This window comes from Kogia breviceps, chromosome 7, assembly GCF_026419965.1.
Source record: "Kogia breviceps isolate mKogBre1 chromosome 7, mKogBre1 haplotype 1, whole genome shotgun sequence".
NCBI lineage: Eukaryota > Metazoa > Chordata > Mammalia > Artiodactyla > Physeteridae > Kogia > Kogia breviceps.
The window spans coordinates 55,352,924-55,365,992 of NC_081316.1; the positions used below are offsets into that span (position 1 = coordinate 55,352,924).

At 38.1% G+C, this 13,069-nt stretch overlaps 1 protein-coding gene across 2 annotated transcripts; it reads left to right on the top strand.

The window, feature by feature from the left end:
- Window positions 1-6,308: 6,308 nt before the first annotated feature.
- Window positions 6,309-11,675, top strand: CREBZF (CREB/ATF bZIP transcription factor). Of its 2 annotated transcripts, XM_059068520.2 has the most exons (4): window positions 6,309-7,585; window positions 7,797-7,874; window positions 8,952-9,020; window positions 10,773-11,675. In XM_059068520.2, the coding sequence occupies exons 1-2, from the start codon at window positions 6,528-6,530 to the stop codon at window positions 7,810-7,812; spliced, it is 1,074 nt and encodes a 357-aa protein (XP_058924503.1). In that variant the 5' UTR covers window positions 6,309-6,527; the 3' UTR covers window positions 7,813-7,874; window positions 8,952-9,020; window positions 10,773-11,675. The 2 variants fall into 2 exon arrangements, with proteins under 2 accessions (XP_058924503.1, XP_058924505.1); XM_059068522.2 differs by lacking the exon at window positions 10,773-11,675 and having other exon boundaries at window positions 6,309-7,700; window positions 8,952-10,307.
- The last annotated feature ends 1,394 nt before the right edge of the window (window positions 11,676-13,069 follow it).

Below are 13,069 nucleotides of genomic sequence, written 5' to 3' on the forward strand. Positions count from 1 at the left end.
ACCAAGAAATTCGTAATAATTTGACTAGTTGCAATCATGACATTGTGGTTACAGAAAAAATGACCTTATTGTTAAAAATGCATAGTGATGTGTGTAGGGATAAAATGACATGTCAAGGATTTTTATTTTACAATATTTCAGGGAAAAAAAAAGGCAGGGGGATGAAGCAAGTGTGGCAAAATTTTAATAATTCTTAAATTTGGAGGAGGAGCATACAAGGGATTCAGCATACTTTTTTCTCTAGCTCTGTATGATTGCAGATTTTCAATATTTAAAAAATTAGAGTTAATAAAGAGCTGAGGTTTGTGAAGGAGAGAGGAAGAGAAATGATTTGAAACTGGCAATGGGGAGCAAGAGCAGCTCAGCCAAGGTCTGGCTCTGGGGTGCCTAGGGTGAGAGATAAGACAATTTCCCACCTGAGAAGTGGAGTCCTTCCTATCAGAACACGAAAAGCTCTGCTCCTACCCTTCCAAATCTCTAATGCCCAAACTTCCTCTACATCTGCTCTCCCTTTCCCCACCAGAGCAGCAAATCTCAACTTCAGGGGCTGCAACTGTGGGGCTTGATTAGTTGGGAGGCATACCAGTAATTTGTGACTATTTTAGTTGGTTACAAATGTTGGTCATTTTAAAATAAAATAAATCAGATTCCAGATTAGTCCACAGTACTATAATTCTCATTCATTTACATTCAGAAATGGTTTTTTGAGAGGAAAGGAATGGAAATACAGCTAGCACACTGAGAATTGAACGTAATCCATGCAAATATGTAGCACTTGCAAACATAATCCTATAGTACCCTAGACAATGTCAATCTTTTGAGTCTTTAATGTTCATCCAATCATAAAAATCCTCTCATGGTCTTAGTTCCTACCTTTTACAGATTATACTTCATGAGTGCATAGGCAAACTATATTAAAATGAGCACTCTGGCCTCTGTAGCACTCTTATCCTTCTGCTGTATCTATTCAGCAAAATCCCAACCCTGATTCAGCTGCATTCCCTACCATCTCTACGCCAACACTCTGTTATAGGAAAGCCAGTAAATGTATGTATTGGTGATGAAGCACCATAAAGTCACGGTCTTTGTGGAGGATTTGATAGATTGGTACCCATAATGTATTTCAGTCCCTCTTTTCCCTCTGCTTTGGCTGTTTTTGCTGCCAAGCACATTCTTGAAGACATTGGGTTTTCATCCTAGTATTCATTCATTAGTTCTGTCTATCTATCTATCAATCATCTATCAAGTATAGGTGATTTACAATATTATATTAGTTTCAGATGTACAGCATAGTGATTCAATATTTTTATAGATTTTACTCCATTTAAAGTTATTACAAAATAATGGCTGTAATTCCCTGTGCTGTACAATATATCCTTGCTGCTTATCTATTTAATACATAGTAGTTTGTATCTCTTAATCCCATACCTCTATCTTGCCCCTTCCCCCTTCCCTCTCCCTATTGGTAACAACTAGTTTGTTTTCTGTATCTGTAAGTCTGTTTCTGTTGTGTTACATACATTAGTTTGGTTTACTTTTTTAGATTCCACATATAATAGATAACATACAGTATTTTTCTTTCTCTGACTTATTTCACAAAGCATAATACTCTCTAGGTCCATCCACATTGTTGCAAATGGCAGATTTTCATTCTTTTTATGGCTGAGTAAGATACCAGCCATAAATATGTATATATTATATATCCATTCATATATATATGTATGTAGCCATTCATCTGTTGATGGACACTTAGGTTGCTTCCATATCTTGCCTATCATAAATAATGCTGCTATGAACAATGGGGTGCATATATCTTTTCGAATTAATCCTTCCTTTTTTCCTTCCTTTCTTCCTTTCTTTCTTTTGATGCTTCCCCCAGGAGCAACCTGTCAGCCACCTTGGAAGTGGATCCTCTAGTTTTAGCCAAGCCTTCAGATGACTCCAGCCCAGGCCAAAATCTGGCTGAATTCCATGAGAATTCCAGAACAAAGCTGTATAGCCAAGGCACTTACAAATTTCTGACCAATAGAAACTGCCAGAGATAACAAATGTTTATTGTTATCTTAAACTGCAACAATAAGCACATGTTTATTGTTGTTTTATTGATGTTTTTAGGTTTTGGGTAACTTTTTAAGGAGCAATAGATAATTAAGACAACAGGTTGAGAGTTTTGGCAGCAACGGTGCTCTTGAAGCTAACATTCCAGCTTTCTATTTACAACTTTCCCAACTGGGGCAGAGATAGCAGTGACCTATCAGGCCTGTTTGGCCACATTGTACTGAGAGGCATTCTTGATCACCCAGCCTAATGCCCACTACTCCAGTTCTTCCCATTACTTTGTAAACACCTTCTCTGTATTACATCTTTTTCTGCTTAAAATAGCTGAATTGGTTTCTGTTACCTGCAACTGGGCTTAACCAAATAAAAATGCCCATCTCAAAGCAACAATTAAACACTAGAGGCATTCCTGCTAAAGTCAGGAATAAGACAAGTAAGTTGGTTATTAACAGCATTATTTGATATCGATCTGGAAATGCTGTTTCATTATAAGTCAAGATAATGAAATAAGTATTGCAAAGAAGGAGGCAAAATTGTTATTATATATAATAAGGTGATATAATTGTCTACCAGGGAAATTTGAATGAATAAGCTAAAAATAAAAACTATTAAGAAAGTTGAGTGGGTAAGTCAGTTAAAAATTTAACAAAAAAATCAATAGCTTTCCTATGTAGCAACAATAACCATTTAGAAAATATAAAAGAAGAAATAATTTAGTCCAGTAGGAAAAAAATGCATAAAGTCGCTGGGAAAAATAAATTCATAAATTTAATGCAATTTTCATGAAAATTCCAGCCTTTTTTTGAACTTGGAAAATTTTATAAAGTTATCTGGAAGAATAAATATTCAAATAGAGATTAAAAATTCTGAGAAAGTAAGACTTACAAAAAAGGACTTGTCCTATGACATATTAAAATATATTATAAAATTGCATAAAAATGTAGTGATTTTGCTTCCAGAATGGTTAGACTGATCAATGAAATAGAAGAAAAAGACCAGAAATAGATTCAACTTTATGTAAGAATTTAATATCTGGTATATATGTTGGGAAATCAGTGTGGCAAGTATGAATTGTTCAATAAATTATATTGTGGCAAATAACTTTTTGAAAAAATTATATTCCTATGTCACATTTTATACTAGAATGAATTCCATTTGGAGTTAAATGAAATAATCACTTGTTAAATACTCTTAGTAAATTATAAATAGAAGTAATTAAAGAAGTTCTAAAATATAGGTAAATATCAGTATTATTTAGGCTAATAAAGCCTTTTTAGGCTTAACATCAAAGCCAGAAACCAGGAAGAAAATTTTGATAGATTGACCATTTAAAAATTATAGCAAAACAAGCAGTTTTTACCCCTTTCCTCCCCCAGTAAATGATCAACTGGTGGAAAAATTGGAAAATATATGAGACAAAGGTATGTTTTCCTTATAATGCAAAGAGTTCATATAAATCAAGATGGAAAAAGACAGATATTTTCCCTGACAAACATTTTCTCCTACCTCAGAGAAAAATGGGCTAAGGAGGTAAAAAGGCTATTCACATTAGAAATCAATTGGTCATGTGAAAAACATTCAACCTTCTAATAATCCAAGAAATGTACATTCACAAAAAAGGATGTCACTTTTAATTTTCGGATAGGCACATTCTAAAAAGAACAAATCCACTCTCACGAGTGCATAGGAACTACATACCGTGACCACCACTGGGGAGAGATATGTTCCCGTATGTAATAAGGGTCTATGTATAAACACTTAGCCAGAAATTCTACGTCAAATACTTTATCCTAAGCAAATCATAGGATAAGTGAACAAAGATGTTTGCACAATATTATTGTGTGGTTTATAATGGTGAAAAATCCAATACAACTTAAGTGCTATCAGTGAGTAACTGGTTGAATAAAAGTTGGAAAGTTCATGAAATGGAATTGTAGGCAAACATCAAAAATAAGCATGTGGACCTATATTTCGTTGTATGAAAGATGTCCACAAAATATTCATACCAAAAGAGTAGAGTTCAAAGAACTAAAATAAACAATGTGTTGTTCTATGTCTGTACATAGAAAAACTCTATTATACACCAAAATTTTAATAAGTTATTTTGAGGTAGATTATGGGTAATATCCTTCTACTTATTTGTACAGTTCTGCACTATCTGAATCTTTTGCAATGATCATTATAACCAGAAAAAAGAAAAACCAACTCTGAAGGAGAGAATGAGAAGAATGAGGAGAAGAAAAGGGAGGAATGGTGAAAGGGAGGGAAAGCCATTTTCTGGGAGTTTTACCCTTGCTTCAGTTGCTTTTATTGTCTTCTGAGGCTATGTTGTAAAAACTTTCTTCTCTTTCAGTTTTCTACTTTCCTCTTAATCCAATTGGAGAGGCTCTTAAACAATGCATATTTAATCCAAAATTTTGTAATTTAGGGAAAAAATGGTAAATCAATCCATGATCTTGCTTTTGCCCAAGGAGAAAATGCAGTTCGATGGGATTACCAGCCACACAAAAACCTGTAAGTCAAAATATGCCAGAATATTTATTATCTCAAACTGTTTTCTGCTCTACTTTAGCAAAATCTTTCCTAATGGGAAGGTTAAGAAGGACATGGAGGCCACTTATTTCTTCTTCTAGATACCATATGTAATGCTTATTTGTGCCCCTTGAAGAATTATTTTCATTTGGTTGAGCTTTAGTGTAATGCCTTCAGCTAAAAGTTGGAGACCTTCTTCATTCATTCATTCAACAAATATTTATCGAAGCCTCTCCTGTGCCAGGTGCTGTTCTGGAAATTTGGGATCTATCAGTGTCCAGCTTTCCTGGAACTTGTTTTCTATCCTTCTAAGAAACAGCCATATAAAGTTAGCTATTGGTGAGGCTATCTGTTACTTTATTCAGTATCCCATAGAGAAGTTTCTTTAAGACGTGAGAACTGGAAAGTAATTGAGGAATTCATGTATATTTTACTCATAAGCAAATAAAGGAAAGTTTATATATTTGTTTGGGTTACCAGGAAGCTTAGTCTATTGTTAGCTCAACTTGAGGAATTGTGTAAGATTTTACGTCCATCCTATTCTAATACAAATTTTCCTCCTTTCAGAACTCCTTATCTTCCTATTTCATCTGTATTTTCACTGGCCGTGCTCTGTAAAAATTTGAGATGTTTCACTGTAATCTAATGTATTTGTGAACTGCTTCAAATCTGAAATACCTTGTGGGACTAGAGGAACAAGATAACACCATGAGGAAACAGACAAATCCAGAATGTGGTGCATTTTTCAAGACAACTGACCTTGTCTCTTCAGAAAGCCAATATTAAGAAAAACTAAAACGTGGAAGGGACTATTCTAGTTTGACAAATGGGGGAAAAAACAATCAAATGCAATAAGTGAGCCATGATTGGATCCTGGTTCAAAAGAACGTATCTGCTATAAAAGATGATTTTTGAGGAAAGCTGAGCAAATTTGAATATGGTATGGGTAATAGATATTAGCAAGATTGTTAATTTTCTCAAGACCTGATAGTAGTATTATGACTATGAAATAGAATGTTATTTTTAGAGGTGCATACTGCAACATGTTTGGGTGGTGTGTCTTGTCTGCAACTTTGGGATGATTCTGCAAAAAAAAAAATGTCTTACAAACATTTATATACAGATACAGCATATATGGCAAAATGTTAATTGTTGAATTGTTGAGTCTGGGTATTGGGTACTATTGTTGAATTAGAGTTGATATGGTAATATTCTTTCACATATTCTGTATATTTGGAAATTTTTATAATAAAAACTTGGAAAAATTAAATTACATATGAATGACTTATTCACCTCTTTTTTCTTCTAGTACTCTATAAGTGTTTGAGTGAAAAGATCTTGTGATATAGCGAAAGGGGAAAGGAGCAATTCCAAGAAGAATCTGATCAGCAGTCTTACGTTCCAGGATAACTAAGATTATTCATAAATTAGGTATCTAAAAGATGAATTCTGAGTGAGACTAGCTTCACAGGAGGTGGAAGCTAGAATACAGAGTATTGAGAAGTGAGGGCCGAGAGGGTAGACCACTTTTTCAGTAAATCCCAGGTTTCTTGTTATTTTTGCCGCTGTTACTATGACATCACTGGAGATCTGGAACTACTCCACCTCCAGACCTCTTTCGAACTCTCGCGATACTACAGCCCGGTGGAGCGCGAAATGCGGTGGGAGGGGCTGGAACGAGATCGACTGACTTCCGGCCAGGCCGTTGTCTGGGTGGCGCGGTCGAGTCATCGTTGGGCCTCGCCGCTTCCATCTGCCTTTCCAACCCCCCCCCGCCCCGGCGCGGGGGGTCGACCAGCCAAGTGGGGCGGGAGGCGACTCGGACCTTCCTCTTCATTTCGTTCTGGCCTGCTGCCCGGCTACCCGCTCTGGGTCCTTGGGGCCCGCGAGGCCCGGTCTGAGGGGCCGGGGCCTACGTGGGCCCGCCGTCGGGCCCCATGAGGCATAGCCTGACCAAACTGCTGGCGGCTTCGGGCAGCGACTCCCCAACCCGCAGCGAGAGCCCGGCGCCGGTCGCGACCTGCTCGCTGCCCCCGGACTTGACCCGGGCGGCAGCGGAGGACGAGGGGACGGCGGCGGCCGGGTCTCCCGGCCGCAAAGAGCCGCGCGGCGACGAGGGCGAGTCGGACGCCGGGAGGGGGGGCCGCGGCGTCGCGGCCGCGCGCGCGCCCTCGCCCGAGGAGATGGAGGAGGAGGCTATTGCCAGCGTTCCCGGGGAGGAGACGGAGGACATGGACTTTCTGTCCGGCCTGGAACTGGCGGATCTGCTGGACCCCCGGCAACCAGACTGGCATCTGGAGCCCGGGCTCAACTCGCCCGGGCCTCTCTCCTCGTCCGGCGGAGGCTCGGATAGCGGCGGCCTGTGGAGAGGGGACGACGACGACGAGGCCGCGGCTGCCGAGATGCAGCGCTTTTCTGACCTGCTGCAGAGGCTGTTAAACGGCATCGGAGGCTGCAGCAGCGGCAGTGACAGTGGCGGCGGCGAAAAGAGGCGGAGAAAGTCCCCGGGAGGAGGCGGCGGCAGCAGCGGCAGCGACAGCAACCAGGCGGCGACAAAGAGTCCCCGGAAGGCTGCGGCGGCTGCTGCCCGTCTCAATCGGCTGAAGAAGAAGGAGTACGTGATGGGGCTGGAGAGTCGAGTACGGGGTCTGGCAGCCGAGAACCAGGAGCTGCGGGCCGAGAATCGGGAGCTGGGCAAGCGCGTACAAGCACTGCAGGAGGAGAGTCGCTACCTACGGGCCGTCTTAGCCAACGAGACCGGACTGGCTCGCTTGCTGAGCCGGCTGAGCGGCGTGGGACTGCGGCTGACCACCTCGCTCTTCAGAGACTCGCCCGCCGGTGACCATGACTACGCTCTGCCCGTGGGAAAGCAGCAGCAGGACCTGCTGGAAGAGGACGACTCAGCCGGAGGAGTGTGTCTTCATGTGGACAAGGATAAGGTGTCGGTGGAGTTCTGCTCGGCGTGCGCCCGGAAGGCGTCGTCTTCTCTTAAAATGTAGGGTCAAGTAATCTGCTCTTTATCCGCGTTTACCCCTTTCAACTCCCTTACACCATGTAAAACACCTTAGTGGGACATCTTCACTGGACACATTTCAGAGGAGGAAAAAAAAGTAATATTGAATCTTTAAGTGTTTAGCTAAAAGCATGAATGTGACACTGTAACCAACTCCTAATGATAACATGTCACTATTAAATCTCTCTGACAGTTTCTTTTTTAGGTGATTTCCTTCCTGCCAGGCTCCGTTGTAGGGGTTACAGAACAGTCGTTCCCGCCTCACAACCTGGTAAGGATCCATCTCTTCACGTAACGCTCATGCTCTGCTGCTTAGTCTACTTTAATGGGCAACATCTCAATTTGTGTGTGTGTGTGTGATTTTTTTTTTCTTTTCTTTTTTGGAAGGTGGGAGGGGAATCTAATTTGGGCCCTGTCCACCCTGGAAACAGACTTGTGCTGGTCAATATTGTATTCAAGTTGCTTCTTCTGGTTGAAATAGCTGTTAATGTGTCCCCTTGTTCAGACTTGCGTGTACCTAGCTCTTCTGTCCCCAGTGTGGACATGGCCTTGGATGACATCGGTTCCAACTGTACACTGAAAGCTGCTAATAGAGATACAGTTTGGAGAAAGTGACACAGGTGAAGTTGAATGGAAGTTCCGAGTTGTACAAGGTGCAAATTGGAATTCCAATTTTAGAGCAACTTTTCAGAGGTTGACAATAAGTACTTGGGGCATACACAAATGTGATAGTTATTTTGCGGAGATGACAGAAATCTCTTAAATATTCAAGAATGACTTTTAGTTTTCATAGATCTAGATATACAATCTATTCGGATTTATAGATTTTTATATCTCACCATTAGAGAAGTTGGAAATTAACATGCATATCAGACTCCTGTGTTAGTTACTTAAAGGAAGAATAAGAATGGTTAATGAAATGTTTCTTTGAGGACCAGCACAGTGATTTACCCTATCACTGAGTATGAATAAATTGTTGAACACCTTTATTTTTGTTGTATTAAAATTTTAGGTTAAATTTATGTATGATTAGATATTGACGGTTATGAAATGTGAATGAAAACGTGTAAAGTGAGGCTTCACAAAGAATCTTGTTCTCCATACTTCAAGGGTATTTGTCCTATTTAAAAGTAAGTTTTAAAATTGAGTGACTTAATGACACGATTGACACTTTTTCCAAAGTTGGGACATAGTCTTCCTTTGAAGTACTCTATTATCTATTGTCCAGTTGTATAGATTGAGTCACAGTGTCTTTCAGTGTAAGAGACATTAAGAAATTCTTTGTGAAACATCACTGTTTGATAAAGTATATACGTATTTAGCATCCTTGTTTTTCTTTGTGCTAAAGTGGATACAGCTGTTGGGGCAGAAGAGACGGGACCAGCTGCTGGCCACATTTCCTGCTTTATTTTAAAAGGTAGTATAAGAAATGAGGAAAAAGAGGTAATATCAGGGCTTCTGCTTTTATTTAAAAATGTTCATAATTAAAAGGTATTTTCCAGCAGTCCAAAGATGTAAGTTATCTTACATATAAAATGTTTTATTTTGTTGTTATTTGGTTATGAAAATGGAATCTTGTTCTTGAAGAACTGTAAATGTTTTGTTGCTAGATAATACACTTTTGAGACCTAACTTGGTCTCTGGTTTCCAGTGCATTACAGCATATTTTGTAAAATCATCTACTGCACTTGAGCATGAATGGATAGTAGCCAAACTCACAACCTGGAGTGATGAACCTGCTTATACTAAGTGCAGGAGCAAGCCCCTCACAATGCAGCTGCATGGATTTTTAGTGCCTACTGAATTATATATATAAATATATATAAAAACCAAAAGTAGTTGGAAAAGTTATTTGAAATGACTAATTTGTGCTATCTTTATGGAATATGTTAAATGTAGCTTTTTGAAACAGAAGCCTTGAATTGAAAGTTAATTAATACTTGAACATTTTGTATATATTTCTTTGTATATAATTTTGTGCAGTACCAATGACAAAAATATGGTGTCATAATAAAACCAGGTTTGTTGATCTTTCAGTCATGGGCTCAAAGAATTTATTCATCTCTAACATGACATTAGAAAATAATGGATGAAAATAGGAAAAATGATTGTTGTTTATGCTGTGGGTCTTAAAAGGTTCTGGAAGCAGTAAGTGCGTTTTTCTAAAAATTATACCATTCCCTCGGAATATTTTCTTCCTAACGTCAATGATTTTCCTGCATTATTTGAAGTTTGGGGCTGGGGAGAAACAGTAGTCAAAGCTTTCTAAATTGGGATGCTTTGACATTCCAAGTATAGATTTTTAGAATGTCATTTTATAAATGGCAGTTTTTGGAAATACTTGATTAAGAACTTTTGAAAATGGAGATTAGCATTGACTATTTTAAAAGCTGCTTTGTTAGGTTGCTTCCGTTTTAACTGTCTTTTCTTAGTTTCCATTTCATTCTCTTTCTTTTCTAATTTTGGTAAATTAGTGATTTTGTCATTTTTTGCATCAACGTCATGGTCTTGTTTTTACATGGTATTGCATGTATTTAGGACCTATCTAACGGGCTTTAAAGAAATTTGGTCATATTTATGTGTGAACACATTTTACTGTAAATGTTTGGGTTTCTGAATTTACAACAGATATGTTTATTTCAGTATGTAGTAAACAATATCTTAAAGTGTCCTATTCACTACTTGTTAATTAAAAGTTATGATTAATATGAAACTGTTGTCTTACTATTTTTAGAAAATTGTGTTCTGAATGATTAGTAGTTGGATAAAGGAGATTTCTGGAATATAATATGGATTTAGAAATTTTCAGGTTTGGCTCTATTTACTGTAATGGATGAAAGCAATTTAGTGTTTGGGGAATCTTTTCTTTTTAATTTTTTTTTCCTAACTGTGCCTCTGTGGCAAAATGATAACAGCAAGTACTAGAGTAAAGATGTAGCTTTTAATGTTTGTCTTCTGATGGTGACAGGAATTTATACATTAATTGAACTAACACATCATATTGACTTAATGTTTCTGCACTTCCTTGACCAAACCTAACTAAAAAGTCCACGTTTGTTAAAATGTAGTCACACCTCTGATATAATCCGACAAAAAGTGTTCGAAATATTTTAAATATTTGTGCATTTGATAATCACTAAATTAATCTCTCTCTCTTCTCTTTAAACAGCTTAGCAGTGTCTGCAAAAACGAATCTTTTCCTACAACCTGTTAACTGACTGGACTGATGGTAACAAAGTAATTGTGGGAGCCATGTCGGTCAAAAATTTGGCATCTGCTGAAAAAAATGAATGCCATTTTCAAGTTCCCAAATTACTTCTATACTGATTTCACTTTTCAGATTTCACTTTCCAGAAATGGAGATATGAAAAGATTCTCTGGAATCCTTGAAAGACTTAATAGAAATACATGAGACAAAGTTAATTTTGGAACAAAATTATACTTTTTTTTTGTCTTTCATGGGAGTGATACTCAGTTCTTTGCATACCTTTTAAAAATTGTAACCTTTGGAGAAGAGAATGATAGTATTTCATCAAGGAATGTTAGATTCTTTACATAATCAAGCGCACATTCTGTGGAATTAGATTTAGTGGAGTAGAATTACATAAACAGGCCATCAGTGATCACAGGCATATCACGAGTTTGTATTTATTTCCTGGAACATGAGAACTAATCTGAAGTACAGACAGACGTTGCTGAGTAGAATATAAAAGTTAATGTAAAGTCTTTAAAGAGTAGTCTTTTAAAATAGATGCATTGATTTGTCTGTATATCTTTGAAAAATTGATTATGATTAAATGTGTGGGTAGTTAATTGCGATTCAGGGTAATGCCAAGATGTTTGGATTCTGAGGTTTTTGGCTGCTTGAGCTTTCTCCGAGGACTTATTAAAAATATTTTGAGGTTTCTAATGAATGGTATACTAGTTTCTACTGTTTTATATTAAAATTTCTCTAGTATGTAAGGGCTTTAGTATTCTGGATGATGGGAGTGGCTTTTTTCATGGAATATGGTTGTTTTACTTAATTGAAACATTCTTCCAGTTCATTACAAGTGTGAAAAAACACTCAAAACTCTGGTTGTTTTATTTCATTTTTGTTGGATTATGTTAATACATTCTTTCACCTGGTCTAGACTGAGTCATTTTATCTTACTGACTCATTTGGGAAGTGTGCAGATGATAGAAGTGGGAGGGGGTAGGAGATAGGCTCTTATTTTCTTTCCAGAACAATTCATCATAATAACTATACAGTTTGGTTATTGTATGGTGATATAAAAAATTTATTAAATCCACTCAGTTTCTTGTAATGTAAGTGTATTCAGTGTCTCTGATGCCAGGCAGCAAAGAGCACTCCCAGTGGCTTATGCTTACGTGATTGATGGATGCTCCTACAGTATGAACAGTACAGCTGGTTGTATTGTAACCAAAATCAGGTAGGCATCAACACTATTTGGTGACTAACTACTGCTTTGATAGAATAGAGTGGATAATTCACTGATAATGAGTCATTAAAAGTATGTGATTACCTAGTTCAGTATTTTGGAGGTATGCTTTTTAAGCTAAACAATCTTATGACTATTTAAGGTTGAATAGGTAGTAAAATATTTTCAAGTGTTTAGTTTTTTTCCCCAGGCTATCAATACAAAGTTTTGAGACCTTTCCAAAGGGTTATATTTTTATATTTTACTGTACTGTTTTTTTGTTGAGAAACCAGGTAGTTACCATTTAAGCCAGGGATCACAAAGGGGAGGTCCTCCATTAGAAACTTGTAAAGTGTTTGTTTGGCCAGCACAGTATTTTTTACATATTTGAACTTGAATACCTCAATACTCTCTCTGCCAGTTACTCCCTATTGTCTTATAATACCAGACTGAGCTCAGAGCTGTGTCCTAGATTGCAAGTGGTCATTTACATGCAGTTTTAAAGTGCAGAAAAATTAAACTGGAGATAATTTAAATTTTATTCAGAAAGTAAATTACTTTATGGTTAGCAACAAATGATGTAATATTAGAGGAAAAATATTTTTTAAAGATAAAAGTTAAAAGAAAGTCCTGTTCATTGCTTTGGTTACTCAGTGTTTTTATTCCTAGTTGTTTACCTTTCCCCAATTTGTACATTCAGGATTTCTTAGTTAGCTGTTTTACCCACTTCTTTTTTTTTTTTTTTTCCCTCCCGCTGCCAAGCACAGGCTCCCGACACACAGGCTCAGCGGCGGCCATGGCTCACGGGCCCAGCCGCTCTGCGGCATGTGGGATCTTCCCGGACCGGGGCACGAACCCGTGTCCCCTGCATCGGCAGGCGGACTCTCAACCACTGCGCCACCAGGGAAGCCCTACCCACTTTTAAAAAAGAAACCAGGTCACAGTGGGCTTTCATAATTTTTTGTAGGTTTTTTTGGCCATGCCACGTGGCTTGTGGGATCTTACTTCCTGAACCAGGGAGTGAACCCGGGCCCTTTGCAGTGAA